Source organism: Girardinichthys multiradiatus, chromosome 20 (assembly GCF_021462225.1).
Source record: "Girardinichthys multiradiatus isolate DD_20200921_A chromosome 20, DD_fGirMul_XY1, whole genome shotgun sequence".
Classification (NCBI taxonomy): Eukaryota; Metazoa; Chordata; class Actinopteri; order Cyprinodontiformes; family Goodeidae; genus Girardinichthys; species Girardinichthys multiradiatus.
The window spans coordinates 43932307-43951878 of NC_061812.1; the positions used below are offsets into that span (position 1 = coordinate 43932307).

A 19572-nucleotide genomic window follows, 5' to 3' on the forward strand; every position below is an offset into this window, starting at 1 on the left:
AAATTTGGATGCGACCTATGAGCTAAAAACTCCAGTTTCATTCTATGGGCTAAATAAAGCCAAGGTCAGGCGAAGCTGAAATAGTGATCAAAATTAAATATTCTTGAAAGTTCAATGTTTAGAAGATAACACCTCATGTGCAGTAGATAACTCTTTTGTCACCATTTTTAGTATAAATTCAGATTAGAGGGTGAAGTTTAGGCAAAGATCTAGAAGGGCCAACACCAAAGTGGACTTCCACCATCTTTAAACAGCTTTTTCTCCAGGTTTATTGAACACAGAGTAACATTCCGGTGTACTTCTCCCACCCGATGCTGGGCAGTGTCCATCAGATGGCTGAAAGATGACTAATACACTTTTCTCTCTCTTACAAAACAAATAAATTTGGCTATTTGGAAATATTTCTGATAACAGAAAAACACTGAAAGTCACTGTGTAGAAATGAAAAGTGCAGTGCCTATCACTCCAAGGGAGCACTGTTTAAAATCTACAAATCACATCATAGGAGCAGTATGCAGTTAAGATATGCTTCTCACCTGAGGAGATAGCCAAACTAGTTATCCAGCTTACAAATAGAACTCAATGTATGGACAAAAGCTAGCACTCCTCACAATGAATACACCATCTCCATGATGCAACACGGTGGCAGCAGCATCATGCTGATAGGACACTGAATGGTTTTGATCAAATCATATTAGGTGTTGGAAAATCCAGATATCAATCCAAATAAGATTTTTTGGCAGGAATACAGAATAGTTGTTAAAATACATTTTCAACCTCAGCTTGAGCTTAAACTACATTCTAAAGAAGAACGAGAAAAAAAACTCAATCAGAAGATTTTCAACGCTGGCACAGACATACAGCAAAGATTTGCAGGGGTAATTGCAACAAAAAAAAAGAAAAGATTCAGGAGGGTCAACACAAATGCATGCCACACTTTTCAGATTTGTATAGACCCAACACAAACAAATCCCCATGAAACACAATGAAGCCTGTGGTTGTAACGGGACAACATGTGGAAAAATTCAACAGTTTTAGGCACTTCTTAAGTGGAAACCAGCACTCTGTGTACAGAACTGCAGTAAATATTTAGTGTCCCCCCCCCCCCCCCCGTCACTGACTCCCAGCTGGGCACAGCTGACATCCATGTCACAAAGCAGACAGCTGAGGAACAAACTTCTTTACAGTCCTGAAACTTGGAAATGTCAGAACAATCGTCTGTAGTTTTGACTGACTTCCATACTCAGCAGAGGTGGAGATAAACAGAAAAGCAGCAAAGCAACCCAACAACAGGGAGGTCCAATTAAAAGGACAAACCAGATCCAAGGATGGCACACATGTTCTGAAATAGATTTTACAGGTTGATAAAGGTGGTGGAGAAACCTCTGCAGGGGTGCAGGTCAAAATGGGACAGAGACAGACTTTGAGACAAAACATGCCTGCTAAATAGAATTGAGCGAGACAATAAAATAAGTTTTCCCTCAGTGGGGAACAGATAACTCTCAAGGCAGAAACCTTTGCACTTTACCTTGCAGGAGAAAGCCACGGTCTTAGTGAGCGAGTCGATCCTCTCGCTGTACTCGGTGAATTTCTTCTGATACTTCAGCGCTGTCATCTGCAGCTCGCTGTGCACGGCAGAGAGCTGAGCCAGGAGCGCCTTCTCCCGCTGGTTGGCTTTGATCGCCTGCTTCTTGAACTCCCTGTCCAGGATGAGCAGCTTGCACTGCAGCGCGCCGTTGTGCGCCTTCAGGGCTCTCACGCAGCAGTGGCTGTTTAACTTCTGCTCCCTGTGCGTGAGCGTCAGCCCGCAGCCGTTCTCGCAGATCCCCGCCGCTCTGTGCTCGCACGCTTCCCGCATGTGCGCGTCCAGGTCCCGCACGCATAGCACCTCCTCGCAGCCTTTATTCATGCACTTGGCCGGGGAGAAGTCACACATCTCGGCGTGCTCGGCCAGATGCTGCAGCGTCACCACGGCATCGCAGCCTCTGGCGTGGTTGTCGCATTTGATCTCCAGCTTCAGGATGAGGTTCTTCAGCGGTAGGACGTGGTTCAGCTCCTTAGCAGAGATGCGCTGGCATTTGACGGGGCAGCTGCTCTGCTGGACGACCCAGGGCAGCACGCAGCCGGAGCAGAAGACGTGGCCACACGGAGTCGTGAGTGGGTCCTCCAGGACTTTGTTGCACAAGTTGCATTTGAAATCCGGGTCCACGGTCCCCTTGAAGCGGTCCAGCTCGAATCCCATGGCGCGTTCCGAAATCCGAACTCAAAGTTGTGGACTCCCCACCCCCGCAGGTCTGTGTCGGAGCAGTGGGATGTTCAATTGGTCATTGGTGAACTGCTCCCACAGGCCGACTACCAACTCTGTCCACTCTCAGCCTAAACTCCGCTAATTGAGTGAGACTTTTGGTGCTTTTAGGTGCGCCTCGGAAATAAGAAGTTGGAAAAGTTTCGGAGCGTTAAAAAAGTGCTGTCGTTAGTTTATTAGGTAGAAACACACCTGTTGCCTTTCTGAACTCTGAGAAAAGTTTATTGTAGAAGAAGTATTTTAGTTTTAAAGTAAAACTCCGCACGTGTTGATGAGTTTCAAAACAAACAACAACAACAACAAAAAACACATCTTTGAGTCCAAAATAATTGTATGTGATTAATGGCAGCTACTTTGTAAAAAACAAAAAAATCAAAACCAAGCTGCGCGAAACACAAATGACAGGACTCCAGCTGTTAACAGCCAACGTTCTGATATACCACAAATGCAACACTTGTCAGGGCAAAACGTTTACCGTAATAATCCAGATAAAAACGCAAAAACAAATTTGTTGTTAGGGAGAAAACATAAGGTTCTGTCCTAAAAAAAAAAAAAAAAAACATCGTTTATGAAAGCATAGGCATTTTTTAACCCTTAAAAGTCTGATTAGGAATATAGCTTACAGAAAATCAACATTTGTTTTGTATTTCACCGTTTATTGCGTAATCAAAACATTTCAATAAGACTGGACAATTGCTCGGGTTTCGCTTTTTTGTATCACAATACATTCAGGTTTTGCACCCAAGTATTTATCAAAGACAAAAAATATTTTTTTATGCAGTATAAAAAACTTTGGTTTTACCTTTCCTATACATAGACTACAGCCACAGTGGATCTCTATAAGTCTATCCATGTCTGGCAAAATGCAGTAACTTTGTAAATAATTTCAAAACGTCTTCTACGTTTAATGTGACATGTATCCTGAACAATTCAAACAAAAAAACCATGAAATCTGACTGGTTCAAAAAATATAAAAACAAAAAAATGGTACAAGAACATGTTTGAATAAACTACACACCCTTATTATTTTGTTAATGCACATTCACAGCATTCATTCTGTTTGAATTTACCACTGATATTAAATATAGCGACTATTTGTTCAATTTCATCATTAAGATAAAATCATAGTTTGCAATGAGGTCAGAAAAGATCAAGCAGAACTCACTGTACAAAGCCAGATGTATAACATGGTGCAATGAAGAAAGTGGAAAAAATATGGAATGTCAGTGACAAAAACTGGACATTTTTCCAAAATAAAAATAAAACAAAAAACAAAATGGAAACTGATCAGGAAGGCTGCCAAGAGGCCAACAGCCACAATGAAGGGATATCTGGCAGAGACACTCACCCGCCACTTTATTAGGTACACCTTGCTAGTACCGGGTTGGACCCCCTATTGCCTTCAGAACTGCCTTAATCCTTCGTGGCATAGATCCAACAAGGTACTGGAAACATTCCTCAGAGAGTTTGGTCCATATTGACATGATAGCATCACAGAGATGCTGCAGATTTGTCGGCTGCACCTCCATGATGTCAATCTCCCGTTCCACCACATCCCAAAAGTGCTCTATTGGATTGAGATCTGGTGACTGTGGAGGCCATTTGAGTACAGTGAAGTCATTGTCATGTTCAAGAAACCAGTCTGAGATGATTCGTGCTTAATGACATGGCGCGTTATCCTGCTGGAAGTAAACATCAGAAGATGAATACACTGTGGTCATAAAGGGATGTACATGGTCAGCAACAATACTCAGGTAGGCTGTGGCGTTGACACGATGCTCAGTTGGTACTAAGGGGCTTAAAGTGTGCCAAGGAAATATTCCCCACACCATTACACCACCACCACCAGCCTGAACCGTTGATACAAGGCAGGATGGATCCATGCTTTCATGTTGTTAAAGCCAAATTCTGACCCTACCATCTGAATGTTGCAGCAAAAATCGAGACTCATCACTTTTGGTGAGCCTGTGTGAATTGTAGCCTCAAGTTTCCTGTTCTTAGTTGACAGGAGTGGCACCCGGTGTGGTCTTCTGCTGCTGGAGCCCATCCGCCTCAAGGTTCAACGTGTTGTGCATTCAGAGATGCTCTTCTGCATGCCTTGGTTGTAACAAGTGGTTATTTGAGTTACTGTTATTATTACAACCATGCCACGTTCAAAGTCACTTAAATCACCTTTCTTCTCCATTCTGATGCTCGGTTTGAGATCATCTTGACTATGACTACATGCCTAAATGCAGTTGCTGCCATGTGATTTTCTGATTAGAAATTTGCATTTACAAGCAGTTGGACAGGCATACCTAATAAAGTGGCTGGTGTGTGTATGTGTGGCAAAATTTACTGTACTCTTCATATATATACACAGAGGTTTTTTGTCTGTTGCGGCTAAAATTTCCCCAAAACCTTGCAGTAGAATGTCTTATGGCCAGATGAAACAAACTTTATAAGAAAGGCATGGTTTGTTTGATGCAAACGCAGCACTGCAGTATGGACAGTTCAGCATGGTGGTGGCAGGATCATACTTTGGGGTATGTTTTGCCATCATTTGTGACCTGATGTCTGGCAGAGACCTCAGGTCTCTGCCAGAAAGCTGACGACGAGGAGGAATTTTGTAGCATCACAGTAAGTACAAGCAAACATCCAGATCAAGAGCGTAAAGGCTTCACTAAAACAAAAGTGGGGCTAACCAGAGTAAGTGATCTTAGCTTTTATTTCACAAAGACCTGACATTTTAACAGAGGTGTGTACCCTTTCTAAATCCACTGTTACAAAACATGTGTTCCATGCATTTGACATATTTGTAGAGAATGTGTAAAAGATATTTAGTAACACAACCCCAGCCCAGCAAAAGAAAAATAGAGCCATGTCACTTTACGGATATGTTTTTCGTGTTTACAGCAGGTTAATCTGCCAAATGTTCTGAAAAAAGGTACAGGTCTCAGAAAACTCACCAACAGTTGGGTGCAAAAGTTGGATTTTTTTCAGATTTTCTCTGATCCTATGGTTAATGTTATATATTTAGACACAGTTATACACACACGCTTTTTGCAGACACAGTAAACCAGTTCTACAACACTTTGGACTAAAAGGATGACAACGTCATAAAAATGTTTAATTTTCTGACCAAGTTGCAGAAATCCCACAGAGACGAGGTGGAAACGGTAAGTAATTTGTTTGCAAATTGAAACAGTGCAAATAGGCAGAGTGGACAGTCTGGGGACTCATCTATGGCAGTGACAACGGGAGATAGGGCAAAACCTAGATGAATCCAGAGAAAAGATTGTGAAGGTAATTCTGACTGTATGTTTCTTCAACGCTTACAGGTCCCTGTGGAGGTCTTGGCTTTGGAGGAGGAGCCATTGACTCTGGCGATGAAATGCAAAGTGAGTGGATGTGTTTCTTCAAGGAAACAGACAGCAGGACAGTGGGAAGGTCAGGTATGGGTCATCGGGAGTAGAGTTGCAGTGGAAGACCATGGAAGAAGTAGGTTTACCGTATAAGGTATTTCATAGAGAGGCGGTGACTCAAGAGGACCAAGGTTGGCTCGGAATACTAAGGACCTCTGACCTTAGTGACACAGAGTCTTACTCTGAAGAGTATCCAAGTCAACTTAAGGATTCCTGAATAGATCATAAGTGATTCAAGGAATGTCACAGAGAGCTTAATTTTACCACCAGGTTAATCATCAGGCAAAGAGTGGTCATCCAGCAGCTCCTTGAATAACTGGGAGACCAGATCTTTAAGGTCCCAGGTGGGAGACCTACAGACACAAGTCAAATGCCTTGCTGGGAAAATAATTATGAGGTCAGAAATGGCAAACGGTAATCTGTTTGGTCTCAATGACAAAAAGGATGTTTGGAAAAGTCAGAGTGAGCCTTCCAACCCTTAGAAAAATGTACCAACTGTCAAGCATAGTGATGGTAGTGTTATGCAGAGGAGGGTTTATACTGCTAGTGTAACTGAAGAATCAGGAGAAAGTAGATTGAGTAATGAAAATGGAGGATCATATCCCAATTTTTAACTGCACCTCAAATCCACAGCTGGACAGTTGAACTTGTCCACAGCTGGGTGGTCCACCTATCACTTCAATACAGATCAAAAGTGGTGTTGAAATAAGTACCGAAGGCAAATGTTCTGGAAAATTTCTGGAATGGCTTTTCCAAAACTCTGATCTCCATTCTATTGAAAATGAATAGACTATACCTAAAAGTCAGGTCCATGCCAATAAACCAAACAATTTGAATCAACTCTACTATTTCTACTTGGAGATGGTAGGGTTAGAGCCAAATACATATTAGTGGGATTGCATGTTTATATTTGAACATCAGATTGTCTAATTTTAACCCTTCTGCACCCAATTCTTCAAAAATCCTTCAGGTTTTTAGATAATCAGATTTATGTATAATGATGTTATGCTGAAGAAAAGAATAAAACATATCATTTGAATCTCAAAAGTAACATATACAAGCCAATGACAAATGTATATAAACATCTGACCATAAATGTGTCTTAAAAGAGTTATCTTTAGGTGTTTTTTTTTTTCTTTTACATGCACATAAAAGTGTTTTTCATTTCAATCTGCATAGGAAAGCGTTCTGGCTTGCACAACTCTGGTGAAACAAGTGATTTTGAAAAGACTTTAAAAGAATAACCCACAGGTGCAATTTTCAAGTTCCAACAGACTTTGAGCAAGGAGCAGATCATGTAAAAGTTAAGAAAATCAGTGGGGATTACAGCATGTGGTATGAAAATGAGTATTCAGGGCACCTCTGTGGAATTCATCTTAGAACACAACTGTCACTGTACTCCCTATGCACAGAAACTATTCTGTGACAGTGTTTTAACAGCTGCACACTCTGATGTGAATGTATTCATCTTAGTAGGAGAGGAAGAGAGTTTTTGAATTGGGAATGAAACTCTGGTGGACCTGCTGGATGTTGTCAATGAAGGAGAAGAATAGCTGCTGGAGCAGAAAACACAAAGCCCGTGTTTTGCTCAATAAAACCTTTCCATGTGTGCATTATCCTGAACTAAAAACAAGGGCTTATAAAAGACTTCAGAAAGAAAATGTGACTGAGGGAGTGTGAGCTTGTGGGGCTGATCCTACACTGGTGTTATGGGGCGGGAGAAGGAATCCACAATGATCCCTTGTACAGTATTTCGAAAACATGTTCACATGGTTTAAAAATATCCACATACTGCCACATTACAGCCGCAAACTCAGATGTATTTTTATTAAGATTTCATGTGCGAGACCAGCACAGAGTAGTGGATAAGTGGGAGGAAAGGCATATGTGATTTTCAACTTTTTAACAAATACCCATTTGAAAACATAGCATCCATTTGTATTCAGCCCTTTTATTCTAATAAACCTAGAGGTTTTTTTACAGCACAATTACACTTGCAATTCTATCACAGTTTCCCCATGTAATAACACCTTTGAAACTTTTATCATCAGTTTGTGATATTTTGCCAACTTGTTATTAAGTATAACAGCACTTGAAGTACACCCATTCCCAGACAGTTTTGCCAAACCCAAAAACTATTTTAGAGTAAGTGACAACTTTCAGGTAAAGTTTGCTATTGCCACATACTTTATAAAACTAAAGGAAAAGAAGCAGTTTGCCTACATGGGAGAGGGATAATATCACACAGACGGACAGATGGCTGCAGCAGCCCATGCAGTCTCTTTTTCACTGTAAACATAAGTCTAAACAGTAAAGAAATGCTGACATTATGGTAAAAGCCTAGATTCATTCGATCACATCCACAAAAGAATTCATTCTACGAAATCCAATGTTTTACAATTAATTCCATATTGTCTGTCATATTCTACAATTTGATCCATATTTTCAACAACGTGTAACTCATAGACCTTTTTTATAGACAATACACCAGTCTCACTGCTTTGGAAGACCATCAACATGTTCTAATCTTTTACAATCAACAACATTATGTCACCCACACCTAGCCTAAACATTAGGTCCACGGGACTGGATAGAAATTAACACCTTATTCTTTAGAGTATTCTTTATATCATTACGCTTCCACTTCATAATAATTCACTGTTTTTTACTGGTGTATCTACGGTGGCCGGGGGGTGCAAAACACTTTTACAAGTACCAAAACAAATTTACATTTCAGAAAACAAATTTACATTTCAGAAAACACTTTTACATTTCAGAAAACACTTTTACATTTCAGAAAATCAACCGGAAAGGGAATGTACCAACGCCGAGGCTGACCCGGAAGTCAGCCTCAGGGGCTGCATCCTTCGAAGGCCGTATTTGTTGGCCGATTACGTTACAGCGCGGCGACGAAGGCTGTCCCAATTCATGAATCCTTCCGAGCAAATGCTGCCAACAAATGTGTCCTTATTTTGCCCGATTTGAAGGATGGGTTGTGAGTATCCTTCGCTGCCCATCATTTCCCATCATTCATTGCGGGTCGAAGCGGATTGGTCAAGCAGGGGAAGCCATGGCGGACCATAGCAACAAAAACTGTGAGTAAATTGTGGAAAATTACACTTTCTGTGACACAAATTAACTTCTACAATGTTTTTAGTGCGGGAATATAACTATGTAAACGTGAAATATCTGCTTGATTTATCTAGACATCGCTTAATTTCAAACGTGCTCCGACGTGTTTGGAGTTTTCCGTTCCCGGCGTAGTAACTGGCTCGCCTCGCCAGCCCTACCGGCGATGAGGCGAGCTAGCCCGGTAGAGATCTGACCGGACTATCGGCACTAAGCTCCCGCTGGCAGTCATCACAGTGAACGTTTAACACAAGTGATTTCTAACAGTTTATGTTATTATTTTAATTGTTACTGAAAATCGATTTAAAATTTCAGGTGATATTAAGGTTAACCAGAATAAATGGACAGTTTTATGTAATCCAACTGTATCGCTGGAGAGTGTGATTGAGAATAAATAAGCTTTTCAATATGAATTTTTAATGAAGAAATGTGCTATATGTTTTAAAAGTTTATTTATAATTCAGTTAGCATTATAATTTCTGATTCCAGGTACAATCCAGAGACAATCATGTTCAGGTAAAAAAGATGTTTGATTTAATTATATAATAATGCAGTGTTTTTGGTGTATTTGTATCTACTTGCTTTGATCACTTAAAATATCCAGAATCATGCCTTAAAAATAATGTGTTTTTCCATCTCCATTCTTCCCTTTTCTAGACCAGACCCCTTTACTGCAGGATCAACCTGAGTATCCCAGTCCTGATCGCTTCTTCAACCAGGAGGACACCAGGCCTGATTTTCGGCTGAACAGGGAGTCTCTGGCAGTGCTGCTTAATCTTTTGCACCAGGATAGGCAACATGGATGGGTGCTACTATTGAGACCTTGGTTTTTCTTTTCTGGCTGGCAAGTGGCACATCCTACAGAGTGGTCTGCAGAGTGTTTGGGATGCCTCGCTCTACTGTCCATCGCATCGTCCACAGAGTTACAGAGGAGATCGTGGCTATTTGTCACCAGGTCATCTACCTTCTAAAGACCCCTGGGGACTTGAAGGCAGTGTCCCGTGAGTTTGCAGGGCTGGCACGCCACAGAGCTTTTCGTAAAGCTGTGGGTGCAATTGACAGCTGCCATATCCGCATCAGGTGTCCAAGCAGCCCTGATGGTCAGTGCTACAGGAACAGGAAACTCTTCCCTTCCATAATCCTGCAAGCAGTTTCTGAGAGCCATTTTATTGACACGTATGTGGGCTGGCCTGGGTCAGTGCATGACTCTAGGGTGCTCCGCCACAGCCCTCTGTACAGTTTATTCCCCTCCAGGGCATTTTTTCCTTGCTGATGGAGGGTACCCATGCCTCCAATATCCACTCCCCCTCATCACTCCCTACAAGAGGACAAGACAAGGTGTGGGAGCCCAGCGCTTTAACAGCCATCATTTCAAAAACACGCTCTATAATGGAATGATGAAAACCAGATTCAGGGCCATCTTCCTGCAAGCGCGGGAGGTGCACGACACCTTTGTACCTCACCTAAGTTTTGACCTAGATCCATTTTATATATACATTATACATAATATATACACATATGCACCCTCTTTTAAATTGTTTTCAGGTCATAACAGCATGCGCCATCCTCCACAACATCTGCCTTGGTGCTGGGGATGTCATGGCCCCAGAGGAGGCTGTAGAAGAGGATGAGGGTGAGGTTTGGACTGAGGCAGTCAGCGTTGCTCTCTGGCGGGACCAGCTTTCAGCTGAGGTGTCTGCCCTGGAGGAGGTACCACCAGAACATAACTACTGTGTCAGCAAAGTATACAATTATAGATGTGATTAATTTTTGAGGGGTATAACTAATTGTAATATTTTGTGAGCACTATTTTCTAATTCTGCATTTTTCCGATTACCTCTTAGTGATGTGGCAGCCGTCAATTCAGCCAGCCATTTAAACCCACTTGATGGACGATACCGTGGACAGCGGAGAGAGGCATCACAAACATCTGCAGACCACCTGTGTGATGCTTTGCTCACCATCCAGAAAGACTAACCACAGGTCTCAGTTGCAGCATCCCATCCAAGTCTCTGACCTTGAGAGAGATTTAGCCACACCGCCAGACTTTCGGTTCAGAAAGACATCTGCCTCTTTGTTCTGTTGAAGAGGTGTTCCTGGAACCGGTCACTCAGGTTGATCCTGCTGTCGCCATTGTAAATACTTGTACATAGTTTTATTTTATGCCTTTTGTCTTGTAATCTTGATCTGTTTGAATTTTTTCTTCCTCCATTCTGTTTAAAGTGCTGTTTGTATTTTTCATAATAAATTCTGTTTATAACTTTAAATGAAGTTGATGTGTTGTTAGATCAAATGTAAATAACATTAGTGACAAAAATAATTTAGAAATTTATTAGAACACCTTAAAACTTTAAGAAGCAATCTGAACAAAACTTAATATTTCTTATGTAGCACCTTATTTTGGTGCCATTCTTTGGAAAACAGTCTGTCCATTCTCTGTACCCTCATGTCCTCCCTGATCAACTCCATCATCTCTGTCCCTCTTTCTTTTCTGACCCCTTCTTGCTGGCTCAATGTCTTCCTTCTCCATCTGGTTGCCCACCGCTCCGCTTGGCCCTGGAGTATCCTCAGGGATGGAGGCAATCAGGACAGGAGGTGTTGTGGAAGACCTCTGTCCCAACACCTCATCCATAAGGACAAACCAGGGCCAAGTAGCAGCAGTGGGCTTTTCACTGACTCCCTCTCCTGACCCTGGATACTTACAATCCTAAAGTTAGATGGAATAAAAAAAAAGAGTTGACTAAACAGAGAAACCAATACGACTTTTAGAAATATTTTTTTTTATTTGTGTGTGACATGAGAACTTCTGAACATACTCTAAATTCTTTTTTTTTTCAAATTGTCCCACATTGTTTTGGCCTGTAAAGGGGGTGACCTTCCCCTGTTGGTCCATCTTCTCCAGAATTGTCCTAAACCGAAAGAAGTATGTTAATCACTGGATGGATATTTATGAAAGTTAGAAAGATCGGAGTTATTGAAACTGGACAGAAACCGACTGCAAAGAATGTTGTTATTGTACCTCCAAGCCACGGTGTCTGAGTTTTTAGCTCCAGTAAAAAGGTGGTGGTTCTCACCCCTGAGCTTAATAAACTGGCCCGTCTGCTCCTTTGTACCTAAAAAAAATATGAAAATACCAAAAAAAAAAACCATCTTGCTTAATATCAGAGCAAAAATAAAGCCTTTTTTAATTTCACTTTTGTCTTAATTTGAAGAAAATATTTCTATGCAAATGTCTAAAACAAGCTCTTTCAAACTTTTAACTTCTTTACTGAGATTCACTTACATTTGGAGGTGTATTCCTCGTCGGGTTTACCTGGAATCAGAAATTATAATGCTAACTGAATTATAAATAAACTTTTAAAACATATAGCACATTTCTTCATTAAAATTTCATATTGTAAAGCTTATTTATTCTCAATCACACTGTCCAGCGATACAGTTGGATTACATAAAACTGTCCATTTATTCTGGTTAACCTTAATATCACCTGAAATGTTAAATCGATTTTCAGTAACAATTAAAATAATAACATACACTGTTAGAAATCCCTTGTGTTAAACGTTCAAAATGTTCACTGTGATGACTGCCAGCGGGAGCTTAGTGCCGGGAGTCCGGTCAGATCTCTACCGGGCTAGCTCGCCTCACCACCGGTAGGGCTGGCGAGGCGAGCCAGTTACTACGCCGGGAACGGAAAACTCCGAACACATCGGAGCACGTTTGAAATTAAGCAATGTTTAGATAAATCAAGCAGATGTTTCACGTCTACATAGTTATATTCCCGCACTAAAAACATTGTAGAAGTTAATTTGTGTCACAGAAATTGTAATTTTCCACAATTTACTCACAGTTTTTGTGGCTATGGTCCGCCATGGCTTCCCCTGCTTGACCAATCCGCTTCGACCCGCAATGAATGATGGGAAATGATGGGCAGCAAAGGATACTCACGACCCATCCTTCAAATCGGGCAAAATAAGGACACATTTGTCGGCAGCATTTGCTCGGAATGATTCATGAATTGGGACAGCCTTCGTCGCCACGCTGTAACGTAATCGGCCTACAAATACGGCCTTCGAAGGATGCAGCCCCTGAGGCTGACTTCCAGGTCAGCCTCGGCGTTGGTACATTCCCTTTCCGGTTGATTTTCTGAAATGTAAAAGTGTTTTCTGAAATGTAAATTTGTTTCGCATCATGTTAAATTGTTTTCTGAAATGTAAATTTGTTTTGGTACTTGTAAAAGTGTTTTGCACCCCCCGGCCACCGTAGATACACCAGTAAAAAACAGTGAACAGTGAAGCACCCATCCATGTTGCCTATCCTGGTGCAAAAGATTAAGCAGCACTGCCAGAGACTCCCTGTTCAGCCGAAAATCAGGCCTGGTGTCCTCCTGGTTGAAGAAGCGATCAGGACTGGGATACTCAGGTTGATCCTGCAGTAAAGGGGTCTGGTCTAGAAAAGGGAAGAATGGAGATGGAAAAACACATTATTTTTAAGGCATGATTCTGGATATTTTAAGTGATCAAAGCAAGTAGATACAAATACACCAAAAACACTGCATTATTATATAATTAAATCAAACATCTTTTTTACCTGAACATGATTGTCTCTGGATTGTACCTGGAATCAGAAATTATAATGCTAACTGAATTATAAATAAACTTTTAAAACATATAGCACATTTCTTCATTAAAAATTCATATTGAAAAGCTTATTTATTCTCAATCACACTCTCCAGCGATACAGTTGGATTACATAAAACTGTCCATTTATTCTGGTTAACCTTAATATCACCTGAAATTTTAAATCGATTTTCAGTAACAATTAAAATAATAACATAAACTGTTAGAAATCACTTGTGTTAAACGTTCACTGTGATGACTGCCAGCGGGAGCTTAGTGCCGATAGTCCGGTCAGATCTCTACCGGGCTAGCTCGCCTCATCGCCGGTAGGGCTGGCGAGGCGAGCCAGTTACTACGCCGGGAACGGAAAACTCCAAACACGTCGGAGCACGTTTGAAATTAAGCGATGTCTAGATAAATCAAGCAGATATTTCACGTTTACATAGTTATATTCCCGCACTAAAAACATTGTAGAAGTTAATTTGTGTCACAGAAAGTGTAATTTTCCACAATTTACTCACAGTTTTTGTTGCTATGGTCCGCCATGGCTTCCCCTGCTTGACCAATCCGCTTCGACCCGCAATGAATGATGGGAAATGATGGGCAGCGAAGGATACTCACAACCCATCCTTCAAATCGGGCAAAATAAGGACACATTTGTTGGCAGCATTTGCTCGGAAGGATTCATGAATTGGGACAGCCTTCGTCGCCGCGCTGTAACGTAATCGGCCAACAAATACGGCCTTCGAAGGATGCAGCCCCTGAGGCTGACTTCCGGGTCAGCCTCGGCGTTGGTACATTCCCTTTCCGGTTGATTTTCTGAAATGTAAAAGTGTTTTCTGAAATGTAAATTTGTTTCGCATCATGTTAAATTGTTTTCTGAAATATAAATTTGTTTTCTGAAATGTAAATTTGTTTTCTGAAATGTAAATTTGTTTCGGTACTTGTAAAAGTGTTTTGCACCCCCTGGCCACCGTATGTATCACATGAACTTCCAATAACATTGGAGTTTACAGTTGAAACATTTGAACAAAGTTCCAAGAACACATTTGTGAGGCACTGTAATGTACATCCACACACCCTTTTTGAGTATATATAATGGCTCAGTGGATCAAGGAATAGTCAGCATACATGGAAAACTCTTATAGGTGAGTGATCTTATTCATGAAGCTGCACTCAAGCTTCAGATGACACTATGTTATTTGTCAGCGCAGGGTAGCCTTCAGATCCATGCTTTTGTTCTGGATATGACAGAGACCTATGCAGGGATTTCATCTGAGGCACTGCAGAACCAATCCAGGAACCTTCCAGCTACACTCAGCCTTTCGACCTCTGAACCAACCTACTGTCTTTGATTTATTATTTCAGTTCGGGAACAAACAGCCCGCATGTCTGTGTATGGCTGTTTACTGTGAGTTGGAGCTGTTTGGTCTTCTTCAGATGGGGGAATGTTTGCTCCCAAAGTGGAGACAGAATAAATAAACAGTTGTTTTTATAGACTGTGCTGGAGACAGAGTAAACAGGAGGCCAGGGCTGAAGTTTTGAAAATTTCATGACATATTTTGTTGTAGAAACCGATATGTACAGCACCGGGCTGCTGAGGAATGTTTTGTGAGCTCCAAGAGGCAGCAGGGGCAACTTAAACAAGTCCATACTCGGTCTGGCCGAAAGACAGACCAGGTCCCAGAGGAGATAAGAGTTAATCCCACTTCTCCAAACTAAACTGTGAGTGAAGGATCAGCACAGACTGGACTTAAAGGCTCCAACCAGATTTGCTCCAAACAGAAGTGGAAGACAAATCTTGAAGCAAAAATGCAATCTTATATCTCATTGGCTGTGTTTGTAGCTAGGGCTGCTTGCTAGACTTTAAGCTCAGCAGGACACCCTTCCCTTTCATATCCCATCAGCTTTTTTAGGTTTACTTTCTGCATGATAAATGCTGTGTACTATGGTGTAACTCACTACGTGATGTTGCAATGCTGCATCAACTGAAGCTAAAAATGTATGACAAATGACATGTCAAGATGTCATGATTTGAATTTACATACTAGCATGACCTGACCCATACCAAACCAGTAATAGTTTAGACATTTAATATATGAAACTAAACAAATTTCTAAAAAATGTGCTGTGCATGCATATTCTACCTATCTTTACACTTACACTAAATAAAACCCATTCATCTAATAGGAAAACAGAGTGTAATATATCAGAATAATGCTAGCTGTTCTGTGAAGGTCTCAGAGATTTGTTTGAGAACATTCGTGAGCAAAAGGCATCATAAGGATCAAGGAAATGAGCAGAGAGGCCAGGGAGAACGCTGTGGAGAAGTTTAAAGCAAGTTTAACTTCAAATAACAAACCCATCATTAATTCCAAAGGAAAATTCAACAAATTATTATAAGTTAGTTAAAAGTAAAGATTTATCAAGTTATTCTATAAAACAACTGACGACGCTTTGAACATTTCAAATAGCACTGTTCAATCCATTGTCTGAAAATGGAAATGGAGTGTGGCAAGAGTGTGACACAACCGCAAACCTACCAAGACATGACTTCCATCTAAGCTGACAAGGAGAGCATAAATCAAAGATACAACCAGAGATCTATGGTTGCTTTGGAGGAGATGCAGAGATTCACAACTATAGAGGGAAAATCTGTTGACAGGACAACTGTCCATGAAAAAAAATCTGGGAAAGGCTGCAAACGACCTGAGAATGGGTTGGAGGTTCACCTTACAGGAGATCAACAACTCCAAACATACACAGCCAGAGCTACAAAGGAATGGTTTAGATCAAAGCACATCTGTGTTTTAGAATGACCTAGTCAAAGTCCAGAGCTAAATCTAATTCATAATATATGGCGGCTCTTTAAAATTTTTACAGTTACTCTGTGTCCAATCTGACTGAGTCTGAGCTATTATATGAGGAATGGGCAAACATTCCTTGCCACTCATTCAGAAAATGAAACTCATATCTGATATTGAATCATTACACATAGAGTGAAATATTTCAAACCTTTATTACTTGTAATTTTGATGATTATGACTTACAGATAATAAAAACCTAAAATTCAGTACCTCAGAAAATTAGAATATTAAATAATATCAATAAAAAAGATATTTTAAAACAGAAATGTCAGGATCCTTGGTTGGGCCTCCTTTAGCTTAAAGTACTGCATCAATGCAGCGTGGCATAGAGGCAATCTGGTCTGTGGTTCTGTTGAGGTGTAATGGAAGTCCAGGCAGCAGTACCCCCTATGACTGTGTAGCCTATAACCCAGACTCATTTAGAGGCTCAGGAAACCTTTGTAGGTGTTTTGAGTTAATTAGCTAATAAGGGTGTGACACCATAAGTTTCCAATATTGATCTTTTTCACAAGTTTCAAATTTTCTAAAACATTGAATTTTGGGTTTAATTTACTGAAAGTCATAATCATCATAAATACATAAATGCTTGAAATATTTCACTCTATGTGTTTCACTTTCTAAAATATTAAACTTTTTCATGACATTCTAATATGATGTTTTTAATGGTCTACCTGTATACGGATGGATACTTTGAGTTGTCAGTTAAAAAAGCAAAATCATATCAGACATGACATAAAAAATGTAGCGTACTCTTTGGATTTCATTGTTGAAATAACCCGCTTACTTGCAGGCTTTATCTAAAGCAACATAGAGATGTAGGTTTCATGTGCAATAAGGGCATTTGGAATTCAGCCATTCAGTAGTCATCACCATTCTTCTTTTGATATGTCAGAGATATTAGGGCTATGGGCAGGTGGTGCTGTGAAGATGCCTTTTCATGTTGAACTGAAACATAATGTTCTCACAAAGCAAATGCTCTATCCATCTCCTTGTGGTTTCCCATGTCCATCCTACCCCCTTTAGGAGTCAGTAATATTGTCAAAACTGGGCTTTGCCCACAAATGATCTGCACATTAAGTACGTTTTGTTTTTTCTCCAACCCACTGGGACTATGTATGCTTTTGCACACTCTCAGATGGGGTTTTGTGTGTCTGGTGTCATCATAGAGAGAATTCAGGCTGCTCAGGGCAACCTTGTGAAAAGGCTTGGCTTATGGTCAACAGTTTGAAGCTTTGACCTTGTTGATTTGTTATGACAGAAAACATCTGACCAACTGTCAAACCCTCACAGGCAAAGACGTATAACTGAGTGACTGGTAATGATTGTGCCACATAGGTGTCAGCAGTGTTGTTAAAATCGACTCCTAACAGTATGGTACTCCCCAACTGATTATTAGCAGGCTGAACTGCAAGAGCAGTTTATCAGTTAACATAACTGATAATCAAATGGACACAGTTAAAAATATCTATTTTGCCAAGTGCAGTGGATTATGTGAGGTTCTCACATATTGCAGGCATCTTAATCATAGGTGACTATGTGTAAATGAAAAAATGGGCTAATCAATGCTTGGCTGTGCTTCTCACATCTGCCTGTACTGAATTTACTCAGGGAGGCTGGATGTGGGTCAGTGCGTCACAGATTTATCTAATGATGAACAAAGTGCAGTGGAGAAAATCTCCATTTTATATGATATTCTTAAACGTCTCGGAACAACATCTGACCTAAATCTGGAGTCATACACAGGAACTAATTACATTTTCAAAACAGAGACATAATTACACAGACTCTGTGTCAATGCCCTTTGAGGGAGATCTTTGTGTGGACTTACAGGAAATAATGATTGCCATTATTACAGGTTGAATTGGCCTCTCCTGTGGGTATTAAAATGATCATTGCAGCAAACTTAGCCTTCTAACTCTCGGTCTGTGTTTAAAGGAACACGAATTGTCACCAACTTGTTACCATGAAGGTGTGTATGGTTTCCCGTGACTGATTCCTGTATTTTTTATGGCTCATATTGTAGCTAAAAATGTGTTACTTAACAATATGTTTCTGCAGAGAGGAAACTACAGCAAGCATGCACATGCAAAATAGTGGAACATCTTAAAAAAGACAGTACCACTGCCTGGCTGATATAGCACTTGCTAAAATATTCATACTCCTTAAACCTATCCACATTTTGTCACATTACAACAATAAACGTCTTTGCATTCTATTTCATTTTGTTATAGACCATCACCTAAATAACTAAAATACATTTAAATAAATTTAAAAGCTCACCTCTTTGCAGTTTCTTCTAAATGATTTTACAGTCTGCAGAGTGTTGGGGTCTGGGAGTATCTGTTTGTTTTCTGTTTCTTGCCTGCTATTTAGCTTGCACAGTCCATAGGTGACGTGGGAGCTCATGGGTGCACAGGTGACAGGTGTGGCTCATCCTGATGACTGCTGATGGGAGCATTTAAGCAAGAGGCTGCCAGCACTTTAATGCCTGAGTGTTAGCCAACAGTGGTTGCTTTTAAGCCCTGGCTCAGTTTCCAGTTTGTTTCCTGACTTCTGGATCTACGATTCAAGCCTCCAGTTTCCTTCTCTAGACAAACTCCAAGCTGGCAGCTTCCTGGCTCTGCGATCAGCTGGCCACAATCATAAGCGAACATTGTTCACTCTCCAACAAGGTCCTGTGCAAGCCCCACCACCTTCTTCACACCATGGACTAAGCTCAACTGGACATCACAGAGGCCTCCTTCAAGCATCCAGACTAACCCACCTTGGATATTACCCTCTTCAGTTTCCTCTGGTCTCGTGCTCCCAGACTCCACATCTCTCTTTCCCCCTGGTGGTTCAATCATCTCCTCCAGTAAGTGTTTCATATCGCTCTTACTGTAATAATCAACTCATCACTCAGTACTTACCTGTTCTCCCCTTTTCTGTGCAGTTGGTGATCTACCGGTGCTGGTTCTCTTGCCACTACTCATTCCTTTGAAAATAAATCTCTTAAAAATCTGTAAGACTCTCCTAAGTGTATTTCTGCATGTGGGTCAGCTCCGTTTCTAGAATCATGATACAGAGAGATATGCTTTGGAATTCAGTCCAATTTACTGTAAATCCCTTAAATGAAACCCAGTGCAACCATTTGCATTTCAGAAGTCCCCTAATTGGTAAATAGAGTACACCTGTGTATAATTTCTTAACAGAGTAAATTGAGGCCTTCTGTGAATGTCTCAGAGGACATTGGTGAGCAAGAAGCATTACGG

At 40.8% G+C, this 19572-nt stretch overlaps 1 protein-coding gene across 1 annotated transcript in view; it reads right to left on the reverse strand.

Annotated features, from left to right (window-relative positions):
* The window catches only part of pdzrn3b (PDZ domain containing RING finger 3b), a 153833-nt gene extending 150164 nt beyond the window's left edge, over positions 1-3669 (reverse strand). Inside the window, exon 1 of the mRNA XM_047346302.1 lies at positions 1529-3669. Within this exon, the coding sequence (XP_047202258.1) occupies positions 1529-2242 (714 nt within the window). The 5' untranslated portion in view covers positions 2243-3669. The remainder of the gene's footprint in view (positions 1-1528) is intronic.
* Positions 3670-19572: the final 15903 nt, after the last annotated feature.